This window comes from Anticarsia gemmatalis, chromosome 27, assembly GCF_050436995.1.
Source record: "Anticarsia gemmatalis isolate Benzon Research Colony breed Stoneville strain chromosome 27, ilAntGemm2 primary, whole genome shotgun sequence".
Lineage (NCBI taxonomy): Eukaryota > Metazoa > Arthropoda > Insecta > Lepidoptera > Erebidae > Anticarsia > Anticarsia gemmatalis.
Window position 1 is genome coordinate 1,258,432 of NC_134771.1, and position 19,076 is coordinate 1,277,507.

General features: G+C 35.3%; 1 protein-coding gene across 1 annotated transcript; it reads right to left on the reverse strand.

The window, feature by feature from the left end:
• Window positions 1–469: 469 nt before the first annotated feature.
• LOC142984519 (uncharacterized) lies at window positions 470–18,248 on the reverse strand. Its single transcript, XM_076132207.1, has 4 exons — window positions 17,574–18,248; window positions 2,488–2,675; window positions 1,628–1,812; window positions 470–1,180 (listed from the first exon to the last, which is right to left on the reverse strand). Exons 1-4 carry the CDS (start codon window positions 17,941–17,943, stop codon window positions 1,015–1,017), a joined length of 909 nt encoding a protein of 302 aa, XP_075988322.1. The 5' UTR covers window positions 17,944–18,248; the 3' UTR covers window positions 470–1,014.
• Window positions 18,249–19,076: the final 828 nt, after the last annotated feature.

Sequence of the window (19,076 nt, forward strand, 5' to 3'; positions counted from 1 at the left end):
GCCCAACTACTCTTGCCCAGAAGTGGAACAGAAATAAGTTACACCACAAATTAAGAATGTATAAATAATTAACGTGGGAAAGTTTAATTTAAAAAAAATCTTTAACATTGGTGAAAGCAATAAAAATCTTACATGTACAAATATAAAGAAACCAAAAGAATTGAAAACCTCCTCCTTTTTGAAGATGGTTAAAAATATACTTACTCTTGTTTGTCACGACAGAAAAAGTTCAGGTGCTACTCGTAACCGGTCCTGTATGACAACATGTACATATGTATGTGAATGAGGCAAGGGAAGTTTGTAAGAATCGTACCAAGTGGTGATCTTTGGTCTCTGATATTCTTCTTCTGCTTCTGATATAGGAAAAAGAAGTGATTTTATTTTTTGTATGTTGTTTAAATCTACAATTTTTTAGTTTCAAAGGTAAAAATAAAATGCTATATTCATCACACATGGTTTATTAATAATAATTTGACATTATCATATTGTAGGCATTGCTTTAAATATTATACATTAAATTATAACTTATCTCTACACGATTTATTTCATACTATTATACAAATTTCGAGAATTTTCACTTGATATTAAGCGAAAATTGATATTTCATGTTCCATCCCCTATTTTATTCACTAAGGGTTGATTTTTGAAATACAAAACAATGATTGATCCTATGTGTTAAACTATCGTTTAGCAAAATTTCATCTTATTCGGGTCCAGCCGTTTCAAGTATGTATTTCCGAGACTGTACAATATTGGGAAAGCGTGGGCTATGAACCGGATCTGTGCATGTATTTAGCTTGGTATAATAGATTAGTAGCTATTTGACGACTGTTGAGGTATTAGTCCAGCAGTGGGATTAGCGTGGGCAAAGAAAAAAAAAATCATTTCGGGGCTTTAATAAGTCTGTATAGTATAGAAATCAATCTTGGGTCAGTTTTGCCCAACAGTGGGCATGCGTGGGCAAAATATTTTTCTTTCAATTTTCGCGCAATTCAAGCCTAAGTCCTAGAGTAACTAACTAGGCCTAGATTGATAGTGTCTCATGTTATTGATCCTAGATGTCGCGTCGTATGCTGGACTGTGTCTGAGCGGGTCCAGCCGGTCTAACTTGGTGGCGCTGAGAAACGCTGAGGTCTGGGACTGGAGGAGACTGCCTGGGAGCGGCTGCTGGCGTTCCAGTCTGGAAAAAAAGGTAGGATTAAAATTACATAAACCTAGTGTTAAGTTAAGCAACCTTAGCACGGTTGTTCTATAGATGGGTGGAAATGGAAAATCGGGCTTTGCGGAAAGCAAAATGTATTTTCTTTTTTTTCTTTAAAAAGACAATTCCCGCACTAAGAATTTCTGTCGTGTCGCGGGGACTTTTGCAAACATACAAACAATGAACACAAAGTACAACTAGATCCAAAACAACAATTTATGGATCACACAAATAAAAGTTCTGTGTGGGAATCGAGCCCACAACCTCCCGACGCAGTGGCAACTTTAACTACTGAAAACTGAAAAACATTACTGACAAAAACGAACCACCAAAATCACTCCATATAAAAATTAAGAGTTTGCAAACATAAAAAATCAAACCAATTGATAACCTCCTATTTTTTAAAGTTAGTTTCAAATAGCCTACCTAAACTGTAGATTCTGTTTCTCCATCTGATGATGCTGGGTCCTGATCGCGAACCGGTTCACATGCACTGGTATAGGCACTACTATCTTGGTGCCGGAGCCGTTCTTGCTGGAGTGACTGCCTGAAGCCAGCCCGGCTTTTACACGCTTCCACTTAGCTCGGCGATTTTGAAACCAGATTTTTACCTGAAAATAAATTGGGTTATATTTTTGGAAATTTGGAGAGTAAAAAAGAGAAATATGTCAAAACAAAACGACGTATCTAAGAACATAGCCGTAATGAGAAATTTTAAGAATTAAAACTGTTTTGTCTTTGAAAAGACAACTTCCGCACTAAGAATTGCTCTTGTATCGCGGGAACTATTATAAATACACAAACAACGAACACAAAGTACAACCAGAGTCAAAACAATTATTTGTGGATCGCAAAAATAATTGTTCCGAGTGGGAATCGAACCCACGACCTCCCAACGATCCAGCTCTTTCATAAGTTTGCGTACCCACAAGTTTACTTACTAATTTATCGTTTACTAAGCTTTCAGCGTTCTGAAGATATCAAAAGGGCTATCTTCAGTTAAAAAAAAACCAATGAGGCCCTCTTGTTTCATCATTTTTATAAGCTTTGACATTAAAATCCAGATCAGAACAGAAATATTTGCGTGAAAAGCTTGTTACCCATTCGATTCCCTACCCAATCCCAAATTGCCAATTAAATATATTCACACAATTGCATCGCCTCTACATATTACTACTAATATTTTCAAGTCTAACCACTTAGAATAACAGTATAAGATTCGTTGCTCGAATTTGAAACGTCAAATATCAAAAGTCTTCTGAGGGATTACTCATTATGTTTCATACCTGCACTTCACTCAACTTCAGCGCGGAAGCGATCTGGCTCCTCTCAGTGAGGCTGAGGTACTTCTTGGCGTGGAACTCTCTCTCGAGCTCGAGGAGCTGTTCCGACGTGAAGGCGGTCCGTCGTCGGCGCGCCTTGCTCTCCCGGGGCGTGTCTGATGAGTCTTCCTGGTCGGGTTCTGAGTCGTTTCCTGGGGAGGTAAAAGGGAGTTAAATGTCTTATAGTAAGAATTTGTTAGAGGCGCTTATAGCCAGTTGCGCCAATTGGTCAGAAAACGATCTGTAGGTTTAGCAAACCTTGGCGCGATCATACTAAAGGTAATAGTTATATTTGACCTGAACGTCTTCGTTCTTCGGAGGGCCTGTTATTAAGGCCTTCGGGCAGCTTGAAGAACTTTAACACTGACCATACTATAAAGAAAGACTTATTTGTTAGAAAAGTGTGTAGAAAAAATGATAACTTTTTCCTTTTATTAACTATTTCCCGGATTGGGAACGGTAAGGCTTTGAGTCCACCATGCTGGTCAAGTGCGGGTTTAGAACTTTGCATGTCCTCAATAAAATTATTAAGGAATTTTGACATGCAAGATTGAATAGGTTACCTATGTTTTCCTTTCACCGTTAGAGCAAGTGATAAAACATAACTTATACACACAACCTGGAAAGGTCATTGGTGGGTTGCCTTGGGTACAAACCGTCGCGTCGTCCTATTGCATCATCCATCTTATAAACAATTATAATTAGTCAAAGCTTCTTTATTGCTATTAGCTCTAAAGTAAGTTGGACACAAAACTATTTAATATATAATCGCCTAAACGACTAAACGGTTCGCAATAAAAGGCCGCCATTACGGCAAAAGCGCGGGAAATAGGGAGACCAATGATTAATAGCTCTGTTGACAGGACTTGAACAATTATTTTTTAATAGATTTTCGTTTAGTTTTTTTGTAAATTTCTGAATAAATAATATGAAAAAGTCTATGTATTTACTGTGTAATTTTAATTTGTTATTAACTAAACAGATGCGTTTTATTCTGATAGTAATATCCGAAGTATCTGAGCCACGGAACTCAAACCACTGTATCTATGAACTTTGTTTTGAGTAAAACTCAGAAACGACTTAATAGATCTTTATGTGATTTTCACCAATCGACAGATTTGGAGGAAGGTTGGAAAATGTGCTTTTATCAAAGTTTTGTGTAAAAAAACACCTACGTTTTATCATTAACAATGTTAGTTCCATGGAATAGGGGGCGAGCCTATTACCATATACCAAATTTCGAGCTGCTATTGAGAAATATTCTCATATTAATAAGAAAATTAATAGTTCTTTTTCCAATCCGGATTTTGCACCCAAGACCTCATGTTCAACAGTCAGATGGACTACCGACCGCGCCACAAAAACAGTCACAAACATTTCTAAGTTATATAAATTTCTAAATTACCGAATTTCTTCGCACACATCATAAAAAAGCACCCTCGGCTACGTTATTTGTTTTCCTTCAAGTCTAGTCAACGGCCGATAAAAAGCGGACAAAACTGCTTCGTCAGGACCACGCCTCTATCGGACCCGGCGAGATGAGCTGATTGAGCGATTGGGGTGACACCAGATGAGTCGGAACTTGATGTGGTTTGTTTTTAAATGTTTTGTGAAGTAAATTGTTGCGTATTTAGGCTGTATCTTAAGGCTCGCTTGTTGACCCGAGCACGATTGAAAGATCACACGTGGTTCCTAAATCATTTTAGAAGAAACGCATAGAACTTGATGTGGTTTGTTTTTAAATGTTTTGTGAAGAAAAATGTCTTTATAGGCTGTATTATAAGGCTCTACGCTATTTGACCGGAGCAAGATCGAGTGACCACACGTGGTTCCTAAACCATTTTAGAAGTTGTAAATTGTCGTCTTTTTAGGCTGTATTTTAATGTACTAGAGGAGTACAGTGGAGCACGAGCTAAGCTAAACTTGCGCTCGTTCGAGGTTTCGGTTAAATTCGGTAGTCCTTTAAGCAAATCAAATATTTTTTTATTTACAGCAAAGCACTTTTTTCGATTTCCGCCTCTATGAGCTCCACTTTTAAGCCCAAAAATTAAACGCTAATATTATGACGTATTTGTATAACTTATCTTAGTTTGATTAAGCGATATGTCATTTCAAAATCAAACCAAACCTTTAGATACGTAAAGATTATAATAAGTACATTCCTTTGAAACGTATTATTGCATTTTCCAGAAACCACTCAATTTATCCCTAACATTGAAAAAAAAAACACAAAGCTTTAAAATCCCCCATACAAATTCAACTTCATGGAAAACATCCAATAAAAGAACCCTTTGCAAATAAATATATTTATTTTATACAACCAAACGATTGACAGTTATCGAACGCGCCAAATGAATTGTAAAATCTACCATCTTAACTCTACTATCCACAAACAAAACGACAAGAAATAACTCGACTAAAATAAACCAAACCCTACTGCATTTATAAATTTGTAAACGCATAAAGACCCGCCATAATCGCGGTTAGAATTTTAAACAAATCGCCGAGAGCGGCGAGTTAAATCGATTGTAAACTCGATGCATTTTAGTCGAATCAGATGAATCGATTACGATAAACACGTCACTTGTTATGTAAAGCACGTTCTATTTCAGTTTAAATTTTCACGCTGTCACATTGACAGTTTTCCTTGAATGACCCGCGAATTTTAAATGTGGAATAAAAATGATGGTTTACTTTTTTATTGGTGTATTGTTTCTTTTGGCCAGTATTTTCGTTTTTGGACAAATATTTATCCAAAACTCAAAGGGGTCTATGACCAATATTAAGATATCAATAGAAATGATTGAACCTATCTATCTCTTATAATAGCCCAGTGACTTAATCTTGATATAGGTGCGGTTATCTCTGAGCCAGTCAACCTGGGCTCACAGACAAACAGACAGGAATTCGCATTTTTAATAGATAATACTTATTAGTATGGAAGTATGGATTTTACTGTTGTTCATTAAGTATAGCGAGAACCGTCGGCTTATCATGCTTTTTGAAGCCCGGACGGCGACTACACTCTCTCGACCCATCTAAAGATTGACCTTAGCTACGTAGCTCAACTTCGCCAAACTGCGTATTTGTGAACCCTTCGGTGATATTGGTTATTCGCTCATAAATAACAATAAATGTCGTTTATTGATGCCTGTTGTGTGTGAAGGAATTTTTATGCTTTTAAATATTTGTGTAGGGTATAAGTATGTTTTGTCGTATTTTTCGAAGAAATTCAAAGCTGATGCTTATGTCCTTATTTTTGGTAAATGGTATTAAGGCGATATCTTGAAAAAAGATAAGGTGCGTAATACTCGTAACCGGCGGTCCTGTATGATAGGGAAGTTTGTAAAAATCGTTCTAAGTGACATTATTTGGTCTGTGCTTGCCCCTATGGTCAAAAGGTCATCAGTCATTGGCCTGTGTGCATCTATTGCAGATGATTCAAGTGACGTCAGATAGAGGAATAATGGGAAAAGGTATTGATATGATAATTCATTATGTACCTACCTATGTATGTAGGTAATGCCTGAAAAAAAAATACTTTACACGAAATACACGGACTACTTTTGGTTAAAAAAATAATGTTATTAAAGTTTCAGATCTGACAATCCCTTCCACATTATTGCAATTATTTATTTGAACGAAGCTTTTTTATAATAACTATGCGTTTTTAAACCATTACTGTCCCACTGCTGGGCAAGGGTCTCCTCCCGAACGAGGAATTGGTTATGCCTTGAGTCTACTACGCTGGCCAACTGCGGGTTGGGGACTTTGCATGCCCTCATGAAATGTATTAACCTAATTTTTAGAAACTAAATTGACAAACTTATTAGAATAAAACTTAACTATAAATAATTTTTAACATTAAACTAAACTAAACTAGAAATAATTAACAAAAAACAAAATATTTACAATTATACAATATATTTACAATATAAAATATGGATACAAAAGGAGTGCGTCACGCGTCGTAGAATTTCTAAAGATTTAGATAAGCAAGGTTGCATCACGATGATTTTCTACACCGTTATAGCAAGTGATAATTATTTCTAATACACACATTATTTCTAAAAGTCATCGGTGCGTTACGCGTTTATAACTACAATTAAGTATTAATAAATTATTTTAAAAAACTGACAAAGCTAATCAATGAAGCAACCATTATTATCTTAGTGTGGTGGGGATTTTCCGACCACAAAGAGACAGCCAGACTTATAACTATTATATCTATCCGTGACTCACCGTAGTTACGTAGCTTTTATAATATCTGCAAGAAAACGGCATCAAATAAGCAGTTATATAACTACAAGCTGACCCACGGAACTTCGCTTGCAACATAAGAGAGAATGCGTCAAAATTTTCACCGTATTTGTAACATATTTTACTCGTACTCTGCTCCTATTGGTCATAGCGTGATGATATATACCCTTTAGCCTTCCTCGATAAATGGGCTAACTAACACTGAAAGAATTTTTCAAATCGGACCAGTAGTTCCTGAGATTAGCGCGTTCAAACAAACAAACAAACAAACTCTTTAGCTTTATAATATTTTGTATAGATTTGACTCACTTTAGTTATGTAGCTTTATTAATGCCGGCAATAATGTATTTACTGTCAGTAAGTCTTTACCCGTGAAACTAAGACGATGGTTCAACCTTAGTTAACGGAAATATTTTTAAAAATATAGATGTTACACTTACACGAAAGAACTACTGAGTGGATTTCTAACCTGTATTAACACATCGACGAAGAAATCACGCAAAGGCTGTTTTAATAAAATACAATACTAAAAAATTTACCCCCCATAGGCATAGAATTTCCAAAAATCCCCTCTTAGTGCTCCTCTACACTTCTTAAGGAATCTTCATAGCAAAGGAGAATGGGCAAAATAGTATGGAGCCTGGGCGATCCGCGGCCAAACTTGATTTTTTGTTTTTTTAATGTAGTTTAGTCCTATAATTACCGTGTAGAAGTTTTATTGCCGCGACGCACTTATATGACGAACAAAATACATTTTTGTTTTTGAGCACTTTTAATAGTATAAAAACATATTTTTGGCTTATATTCGGAGATTAAATAAAAAGTACTATTCATATTATTGCATACAAATGTAGACATTATTAATATTCGAACAATCATAACATGTAAATATATAAATATCGTAACAAGTAAACATCTTGCTCTTCTATAATATATTCACTGAGGCGACTTATCTGTCTTGAATGCTCAGCTTAAAAACGAGGCGTTCATAGCCAGTTGCACTCACTGGTCGGTAAACGATCTGTTGGTTAAGCAACCGTTGGCGCGGTCATTCTATAGATGGGTGACCGCATTGTGGTATTTGAACTGAGCTTCTCCGTGCTTCCGAGGGCACGTAAAAAGTCGGTCCCGGTTGTTGTCAACTAAGATAACATTCGGGCGGGTTGAACAACTTTGAAACTAGGTGAACCATATGATAGATAGATACGAGTTACGATTATTGTTCATTTTGATGGCATTGCAATTGTTATAAGAAGATGTAACGTTATTACACAACATTAAATGCATTACAGACACGAAATAATTGTATTTGTTCTATGAAATTCCATTATATTTACATGTCAATATATTGTTTCCTGAAAGGAATGCAGCGAAACGTTCTTAGTAAAAGTTGTTCCTAGTTATCATTACTTTAATTTAACACTACTTTCATTAATGGCCGCCGACCGCCCAGGAGTGCCCATTCTCCTTTCAAGTTTCTACGCTCAGTAGTTTCAGCTGTACATTGTCGATCAGTCAGTCACTGAGTAAAGGAAGTTTTATATAATATATTATTATATAATTGACAAATAGTTTTCCTTAAATGACCGTTTAAGAATAATCTAATATGGATTTTTTACGTTGATTCATATCGAAAGATTTGTTAATATCTTAAGTATTTCCTGCCAATTAACTTTTTAGATTAATTATTCCTGATAATAAGAATGTAATAATATTTATTTTGTGATTTTAAATATATAATTGTAAAATTCTCTTGGTCACTGTTAGATCACAGTGGAATTTTATTTTAAATACCGAAGATTATTGTGTTACTAGCCGACCCGCGCAACTTCGCTTGCGTTACATAAGCGTTAAAAAAAATCCCCGTTTCTGTAACATTTTTCACTGGTACTCTGCTCCTATTGGTAGTAGCGTGATGATATTATAGCCTATAACCTTCTTCGATAAATGGACTATCTAACACTGAAATAATTTTTCAAATCGGACCAGTAGTTCCTGAGATTAGCGCGTTCAAACAAACAAACAAACTCTTCAGCTTTATAATATTAGTATAGATTAGTATAGATAACCCAGGTAACTGTGTTGTGGAGGTCAGATAGACAGTCGCTCCATGTAAAATACTGGTATTCAGCTGCATCCGGTGAGACTGGAAGCCGACTCCAATATGGTTGGAAGAATGGCTAGGCTGATGATGATTATTTTATTTTATACTAGCGAACTGGTTCGACCTTGTCCGGGTATAGTTAAATGTTTTCCCACTGACCATTCCCGTGGGACTTTTGATCCCGTCGATCCCATGTAAACCTTGTCCCGATAGTTACAAACATATTAAAAAAACATTATTCAGTTTAGTTTAGTTGTTGAAAAGTTATGAGCGCACATGCATTTCACTGACTAATTTTTATTTCGATGGATTTTTTAAACGTTAAATCGTTCCCGTGGAATGCTGTAGGCATTTAGGAAAATTGCAGGTTTGTTGGGCAAATATTCGGTTCGGCATTAATCGGCATAGTTTCTCCGCAAAATCGAATATGTATAATCAAATGAATGTTTCGGAAAAATGCCGCTTTTGAATGTTTAAACCGAATTGTTACGATAGGACCCGAAGGAACTGCCCGATTGGCACAACCCGAACAAATTATGTAGTAATTGCTACGAGTCTTTTATGATGTTCGTTAAATATTGTTAAATCCTACTAATATTATAAATGCGAAAGTTTGTGAGAATGTATGTATCATTGTATACAATGTACATATGTATGGATATTTGTTACTCGTTCACGCAAATACAACTGAACCGATTACGATGAATTTTGGTATATAGGTTTGGTGTATATGATATAGGTAGCTGAAGGCCCGTAGTAACACATAGGCTACTTTACATTTGGCTACTTTTTATCCCGGTGTTCCCGAGGGATTTACGCGGGAAGTCGCGGCCGGCCTCCAGTATGGTATTATGTATCGTTGAACCGAACGTGCTGGCCCGAATATGTGTGCAACAACATCAGTGAAATAATAAACAACAACGCAAATAAAACTGCAAGGAACAGGAAAAAAAATATTTGACACAAACGAGCACAGACAAAAAATAGATCTGACATCTGTCACCTGGTGATATTTCGCGCCAAAATTGTACAGAACATTCGTTCTGAAACGTCAATTTTACGGTACAGATGGTTTGTAGTGCCGTGAAATTGTCTATTTAATGTCAAGCGGCCATTTCTAATTGCTTTGTTGATTCTTTGTATTATGTGTGAATCTGAGTATTTGAGATTTGATGGGTGAGAATATTGATTTATTAGATAAATTGGTAGCGTGAACTTTGGCTTTGATAAATAATAATATAATTTAACAAGGATTTGATCTGATGTACAGTTATTGATACCAAAGGGTATATTTTTGTGTTCTACAAAATTGAAAATGTAATCATTTTTTTCCTGTTCGTCTCGGAAAGTATTCTGCAATGCTGATTTATTTGTAAATGGTGCCCTATTTCAACTGCATTTGTAATGGCTAATTAATTTCGATATCAACAAAAATAAATGACTAAATAACGAGACGGTTGCTGCTATAAAATCAAGGTTATTTTCGGGAAATCAAATAGTACGATCCTTCGATTTGGCTTCCAGTCTCACTGGATGCAGCTGAACACCAGTATTTTACATGGAGCGGCTATCTTTCAGACATCCACAACACAGTTACCTGGGTGTAACACAAACAAACATATTAGGTCGGGGAAAAAGTCTTTTCACATTATAGTATGTATGAACTTGTAATAAAATCTCTTTGGCTTCAAGAATCACAAATGACACGGTTCATTAGGTTTCTTTCAGTGAGCTCGTGAGGTACCCAAATATCGAGCTTTTTTGTGTGGAGAAAAGATTTTATTACAAGTTCATACATACTAAAATGCGAAATGACTTTTGTCCGACCTAATACATGCATCCTCACAATCTATCGCATTTATAATATACGTAGGATAATACTATTGAATGAATCAATATATAAAACTGCGATGTTTATCAGATGATATACGTGTGTCTATTTATCGCATGCGTAAGCGGATTGACAGGATAATCTTATATCTTCACTGATAACAAGATAATTTTATAACGATGGCTATTTTCATTCAATATGGTGGTATTTTCTAGGGTTTCGTATCCAAAAACTAAAATCCCTATTGTTGAAACTGTGCTGTTTATTACCTGACTGTATCTTATGAACCGTGATAGTTAGACAGTTGGCATTTTCACAGATAATGTTTTTCTGTTGCTGCTATAACAACAAATGCTAAAAATCTGAAAAAATATTCAATTGTTTGTTTGTTTGTCGTATGGTTAGTGGTCAACCTAGTGTCAAAGTTGTTCAAACCGTCCAAGAGGCCTTTGACGTGGCTTAACGACTGTTATCTTAGTAGACAACAACCGGGACCGACTTTTAACGTGCCCTCCGAAGCACGGAGACGCCCAGTTCAAATACCACTATGCGGTCACCCATCTATGGAATGACCGCGCCAATGTTTGCTTAACCCACAGATCGTTTACCGACCGGTGAGCGCAACTGGCTATGGGCGCCTCTGAAATATTCAATTTAATTGAATCAAATGACCGTGTATGAGCTGTCCAATGATATTTATTTATATAAGGGGCTCTCATACAGCAGATTTTCTGATGAAAATGATAGTATTATTGTTTTACGGAACCCTTCGAGCGCGAGTCCAAGTCGCACTTGGCCAGTTTTTTTTATCTGTCTTGTGTTTCCCAGTGGGGTAAACCTTGCAAAATAATTAGAAATTTTCCCGCTTTAACGCCCCACCGATAGTTAAAGTCTGAAGGTTTCAGCCACTGATAATAATCGATAATTATTGTTAAGTTATGTAAGCATTCACCTCCCACGCAAGTGGTTAATGATTCAAATCCAAGACAACCCACCATTGACTTTTCTAAGTACATATCACTTGGAAAAATCAATGGTGTATTCTACTAATATTATAAATCCTACTAATATTATAAATGCGAAATTTTGTGGGTATGTATGAGTGTTTGTTACTATTTTACGCATATACTACTGAAATGATTACGACGAAATTTGGTATATAGGTAGCTGAAGACACAAAATATCACATAGGCTACCGGCTTTTTAACCCGGAGTTCCCGAGGGATCGGGATTTACACGCGGACGAAGTCGCGGGCGGCCTCTAGTAAGAAATAATGATCACTTGTTATAACGGTGAAGGAAAACATCGTGATGAAACCTTGTATGCCTGAGGGTTGTTTAACACAGTTCTTTCAAGTGTTTTGGATGTCTTGAAGGGAAAGTTTTCAATCCGCTCCTTTCCGAAGGTTTAGGTAGAGGTGTATGAAACACCCGTGTTTCGTTATCTATACTTTCTATACTTATATTATAAAGCTGAAGAGTTTGTTTGTTTGTTTGAACGCGCTAATCTCAGGAACTACTGGTCCGATTTGAAAAAATCTTTCAGTGTTAGATAGCCCATTTATTGAGGAAGGCTATAGGCTATATATCATCACGCTACGACCAATAGGAGCAGAGTACCAGTGAAATTTTTTATAAAAGCGGAGAAAATTATGTCTCTCTTATGTGACGCAAGCGAAGTTGCGCGGGTCAGCTAGTTAATAATATTAGTCCGATGTAAGAGAGAAAAAGCCTATCACTCTTGACTTTATTATATATTCGGTGAATACCTTAAATGTAACTAATATACTTTAACAGTTAACAGTAGTCTGAAGCTTGAAAGTCTGACAACCAGTCTTACCGAGGAGTACCGTGTTATAACCCAGGTAACTGTGTTGTGGAGGTCCGATAGGCAGTCACTCCATGTAAAATACTGGTATTCAGCTGCATCCGGTGAGACTGGAAGCCGACTCCAACATATTTGGAAGAAAGATGATAAATATATTTTTACCATAATTTACCGGGTCCAAACCATCAGTGTGTCCTGGTAAAACCCATCATTATAGGATAACACGTTTTATTCATATCTATTTATCTAATCGATTGAATAACGATAATATTTGTATTTACAGACAGTATTTATTGATTTAGATAACAAAGGGCAAACATATTAATGATAGCTATTTATACTTCCGATTATTGGGCAGAAAATTGTAGCATCACTTTTTATGACTCGCGGGGACTTTACAAACATTTTTTGCTGTGTATTTTCTATGATTACTTTTCATATTATTAAACTCTGTAAATCTATACTAATATTATAAAGTTGAAGAGTTTGTTTGTTTGATTGTTTGTTTGTTTGTTTGAACGCGGTAATCTCGGGAACTAATGGTACGATTTGAAAAATTCTTTCAGTGTTAGATAGTCCATTTATCGAGGAAGGTTATAGGCTATATATCATCACGCTACTACCAATAGGAGCAGAGTACCAGTGAAAAATGTTACAAAAACGGGGAAATTTTTTAACGCTTATGTAACGCAAGCGAAGTTGCGCGGGTCATCTTGTGTTAAATATGGAGCTCGTGGTTTCGTTAGATCTCTGAGGTTAAGGCTCACTTGCCGAGGTGGTTCTGCGGATGGGTGACTATCTTATATATCAAGTTCCTTCGTGTTTCGGAAGGCACGTTAAATTGTTGGTCCCGGCTGTCATTTTCGAAGATCTTTGACGGTCGTTAACAGTAGTTAGAAGCTTGAAAGTCTGACAACCAGTCTTCAACCGAAGGGTATCGTGTTATAACCCAGGTAACTGGGTTGTGGAGGTCAGATAGACAGTCGCTTCATGTAAAATACTGGTATTCAGATGTATCCGGTGAGACTGGTCGATTCCAACATAGTTTGGAAGAAAGGCTAAGCTGATATAACTATATTTACTTTTCGTATTATTAAACAACAAGCGGTTTAAACAGTTTTTTACAAATAAATATTTACAACTTTTACACATAAATTTCTCTTCAATCACTCTATCTATTTAAAAATCGCATCAAAATCCGTTGCGCAGTTTTAAAGATAAGAAGAAGCCGCTGAACGCAACTTTGCTTTATACTTTTTAGTGATTACTGTATTTTTTTTTTCATATTTTTATACATATAAATATATTATTATATTAAAGACCATTTAAATGTCAAATTTATTACAATAAAACTTCAAAATGAATAGAATCAAATAAAAAATATCAGAAATTACAAGATTTTCGTTGCGTTACAGCAGGTTAAAAATAGATATATTACAATTTTAACATGTTTAAATCTTCTAGGAATCAAACCTTAGACCTCATAATTAACAATCTCACACAGACCACTCACGCAGTTATTAGTCTTAGATAGAATCTAAATCGAAATTAACCAGATAAAACCGGGTGAGATAACAGTATAAAAATTATTGTCTCTTTATCAATACAATTTCTTTTTGGATGTCTTTTGGTGATAGCAAGGTATGACGTCATTCCATCGCTATATTTAGGATTTATAGATTGAAAAATTTACAAAAAAATAAATTTACTAAGCCGCCTGCGGGAAATTTGCTGCCGCTGTAAGTATATTGGTAACTATAAAAAACTAGCTACTACGCGCGACTTCGTCCGCGTGATATCCTAGTTTAAAAAGTATACAGGTATAAGTGAAATAGTGTATGCATGTAAATAAGACGTAGCTTCTCCGAAAAACGTCTTAAAGAGCTTATTACAATACAGTTTCATCTAGGTAAATCCTTTTTATAGCTAATGCGTAAAGGAGTTACGAACATCCTTACAAACTTTCGAGTTCATTATTATACTAGAGTTTCTTAAGGAAAATGTAAATCGAGTCAAAACATTCTTTTGACGTATATCAATAGGAATTCCTAATTAATGGAAAATTTTAAACGATAGACTTTACTATCTTTTAATATGATAATATTAAACATCTATACTATCTATGTACTTCTACTAATATTATGAGGATGGATGTATGTATGTTTGTTACGCTTTCACGCATAAACTACTGAACAGATTTTCATGAAACTTGGTACACATATAGTTTATAACTTAAATTAAAACATAGGGCACAGTTTACTATCGGAAATCTATTCACGCAGACGAAGTCGCGGGCAAAAGATAGTAATTATATAAAGCTGAAAAGTTTATTTGTTTGAACGCGCTTATATCAGAAACTACTAGTTCGAATTGAAAAAGTCTTTTTGAGTTAAATAGTCCATTTATTGAAAAGCTATAATAATATATAACATCACGCTATGACTAATAAGAATAGATCAGGAATCAAAATTTTGTGAAAACGGGAAAACTCAGTCCACGCGGACATAGTCGCCGGTGATCGCTTATCTTTTTCATTTGTCATCATGGAAAGTACAGCTAGACTTTAATATTATTATTAATTACGTAATTAAATGATTTACGTACTTTTACTTTTTCACTGATGCCCGATTTCTGAGGCACATTTAGCGGTAGTTTATCTATTCAAACTGTTTTTTATATGAGTTTAAACGCTATTGAATAGATAAACTACCCATAAATGTACCTCAGAAACCGGGGGTATGACGCTTTCACTCATAAACTATGATAGCTTTTTGTATAATATGATATGACAGAGGTAAAGGTCGAGTGGTCATGTTTGACGGTGGTCAAACATGCTGGACATGGACGCTTGACCTTTATCTCTGTAAGCTAGGCAGTTAATTTTCCGATATCCACGCAAAATAACGTCAAAGAAAAGCAAACGCAACCTATTTAACCTTATTTTAGAAAGAAAAATGGGATCAAAGTTCAACCGATCTGGGAACAATAAATGACTCACGTAAATCGGATCAAAGTTTTCGACGTACATATGTAGTGTATAGTTCTTAAAAAAACCGACCGAATTGAGAAATTACTCATTTTTGAAAAATAATTATTGGTTAAAAGATGGATAGCCAATTTTGTTTATTAATTATAGAGGGTCGAGTTGTTATTCTATTATAAAACGGCGGTCTTAATTTAACTGTCTTACTAATAAACGTGTAAGCTCGGATTATACAGTGTTTTACCCCCGGTTTCTGAGGTACATTTAGCGGTAGTTTATCTTTTCAATTGCGTTTAAACTCGTATAAAAAAAACGCTATTGAATAGATAAACTACCGCTAAAAGTACCTCAGAAACCGGGCATTAATCAATTTTAAGACTTTCACGAAAAGATAAAACGCTATATAACTAATCAGAGAGACTACTCAACGTCTTATAGTAAGACGGAAATTGTATAAATTATCCATTATATTGGTATTTTTATAAAGACTGCGGTCCTTTCCTTGTACGTTCAATTTTATCTATTTTAATAACGTCACGATAACAATATTTTTGTAAATTGGTTTATCCAGAATAGTTTCCAAATTTATTTGCGTTAATAACGAATATAATATAGTTACCTAAGCTAAATCTATACCTACTAATATATAAAGCTGAAGAGTTTGTTCGTTTGTTTGTTTGAACGCGCTAAACTCAGGAACTAATGGTTCGAATTGTTTTTTTTGTTGTGTTGAATAGACCCATTATCGAGGAAGGCTTAAGGCTATATCACATCACGCGGTCATTAGGAGCGGTGTAGCAGCGAAAAATGTTAGCAAAATCGGGAAAATTATGACCCATTCGCTGTTATGTGACGCAAGCGAAGTTGCGCGGGTCATAAATAATATTAGGGATTGCTATAACCTTAATTAAAATCATTTTGCAAAAAATGCAGATGTAACTAGGAAAAAGCTTAAAAGATCTTTAACTAACTAAGCTATATTCGTTTTCCTTACCACATAATTGACATTTAGTCTATATCGCTGTTTGTTGGGAGCGCATGATCAATTATTGTATCAACCACATTGTAAATCTTTTGCCGATTAAAAAGAGAGGCCGTGAGTTTCTAGCTAGCTCTTCTCATAAGGTTTTTTACGAGCTAAAAGTAGATTCAGTAATTCTATGTTAGGCAGGTGTTTTAGATCTATGTTATGCCTAACTGCGTAAGTTTTATTTGTCAGAATTTTCGATAGCTTATAATGTCTTCTAATCTAATATATAAAATTCTCGCGTCACAGTTTTCGTTACCATACTCCTCCGAAACGGCTTGCCCGATTTTGATGAAATTTTGTAAGCATATTAAGTAGGTCTGAGAATCGGCCAACATCTATTTTTCATACTCCTAAGTGACATTATTTTTTATTTATTTTAATTTATATGGCAAAACAACGTTTGCCGGGTCAGCTAGTAAATCTATATAAATAAAAATGAATCACTGAAATGTATGTACGCGCATCATTTTCAAATTTAACCAAATTGAGTTATACTTTTTATATGTTTGTAACTGTCGGGCCAAGGTTTGTATGGGATCGATGGGATCCCATGGGAATGGAATTAAACGGGACAACTATACCCGGACGAAATCGAGCCAGTCCGCTAGTAAATAAATAATAACAGTTTAGACTTCAATAAAAAATAAGAGTTCAGACTTCTACAGAATAAAAATAATGTTTTTTACCGGCTAGTTGGTTTGTCGTATAAATATACATACAGTTAAACTCTTTATTACATATATATAACTCATATATTCCGGTGGGACGGTGACCAGTCATAAGTCAGATGCTGCAAGACCGACGGCTTTACATGCTCTCCGAACACGGAGGTCTGCGACTCTAACTTTCATATCATTGAACCTTTTTTGGCAGAAAAATGTTGGTTGTATCTTTTTAAGTCCGATTTTGCATTAGTAACTAAACATATTAGGTTCAAATCTTATGATATTGACTGCACTTATTGTAGATAAAATATAGTTTTTCAATCTAAGGAACTCATTTTTATTTACAAACCTTGATTAGTTTCCTCTCCACCATCACTCTCAGCTTCACTCCCAACACTCACAGGACTCTCCCTCTTCTCCTCTTGCCTATCTTCCCTCACCGGCCCAGGCACAGACCCCAAGACCCTCGACAACCACGGCTCAGGGTACCCGAGCAAAAACGGGAAACCATTTTGTTGCAAAAATGGCGCATAATATCTCATCTGATTTATTCCTTCCAATCTCTCATTCTCTTCTTCATCTGAATTTCTAGAACTTTCCGATATATTATTCTCTATGTCTATTTCTGGCGATTTTCTATCACCAATTAAAGATTCTATGGAAAACGGCTTAGGAATTTTCTTCTGCGTTTGCGTTTCGGCTTCTATGTTCGATTCCATTTTTTCACTTTTTAATAAGTCACTTTACACTAAACACAGTTTTTTAATAGTTATTTTTATTACAAAAGCATGTTGAGAATAATTTTCTTTTGTTTAAGATTAAACACACTGTCTTTTGCGTCAAATAAAAAAAAACGTCTTTCGATTTCAATGAAACATTTTCGCTACTTTTTTTATAAAATCACTTTAATTTTTTAAAACAAAAATACGATAAATCGTTATATTAATTTAGAATTAAACTACTGATAATATTGTTATAATAAACTTAAAAATAAAACTCGATTTTTTAATTTACGAAACGTCTTTCCGTCGCGGCGTTCCCGCGTAAACTCAAGCGATGACTCGCTCGCCACGCCCATACGGGGTGTTGTCAAAATGTTATTTTATTTTATTACTGCTAACCGCTGGTCACGCAAATGTAGACTTTATTGCTACGATCATAATACCACTGTCATTACCAATTCACTATATTAACCAACGACTTATAAACCTTTTAAAAAATACACAAAACAACTTTTACGTTCCTTGGTATAGAGTCGACTTTTAGACAACAGCAATTAATTCACTCAAGCTTACAATTTTACTGCAATTTAAACTTTAGTTCATAGACATAAGGATTAAAAGGAGCTTTGCTTTTTGTCACATACGACATTACAGTTCTAACAAGAAAATGATTAAGAATACTTTTGTGTGATGCGTGAAAGAGATGGCTTGAGTGTTTTGCGTGAGTGTGAGAGGGATAGCACTAGTGATATTTGTGTAGCATTGTACAGTAGTAATTGGTGGTGATCAGAATGTTTTGCCGGTGTCAGCACTTGGTATAAATTTCATCGTTTTGTGCCCCGTTTAGTGGACTGGACTGTGGAATATTTTCTTTTGGACGGAAAATGGAGAAGGATTTTGTAGGATGGCGTGAGTTTTTGATGGAATAAAATGGTTTTGACTTAAAATTAGGGTTGTATTAAAATATGTATTTGTTAAAGCTTTTTGTACACTTATTGTCTTAAATAATCCTTTTGCTGATATGCCGTCTTTTTTAAGGCCGTGTATAAACTAAAGAATCAAGAGTAAGGTTAGTTAATAATCTTAATTTGTTAGCTTTTCATTGCCCACGGATCCGACAACAGCCGACG

What these genes read in the sequence shown, in the direction of transcription:
- LOC142984519 (XM_076132207.1), bottom strand. Translation starts at nt 17,943, where the DNA reads ATGGAATCGAACATAGAAGCCGAAACGCAAACGCAGAAGAAAATTCCT. An exon ending in TGGAGAGGAAACTAATCAAG is followed by an intron (nt 2,676 to 17,573) that starts GTTTGTAAATAA and finishes TTACCTCCCCAG; the next exon opens with GAAACGACTCAGAACCCGAC. An exon ending in AAACAGAATCTACAGTTTAG is followed by an intron (nt 1,181 to 1,627) that starts GTAGGCTATTTG and finishes CTTTTTTTCCAG; the next exon opens with ACTGGAACGCCAGCAGCCGC.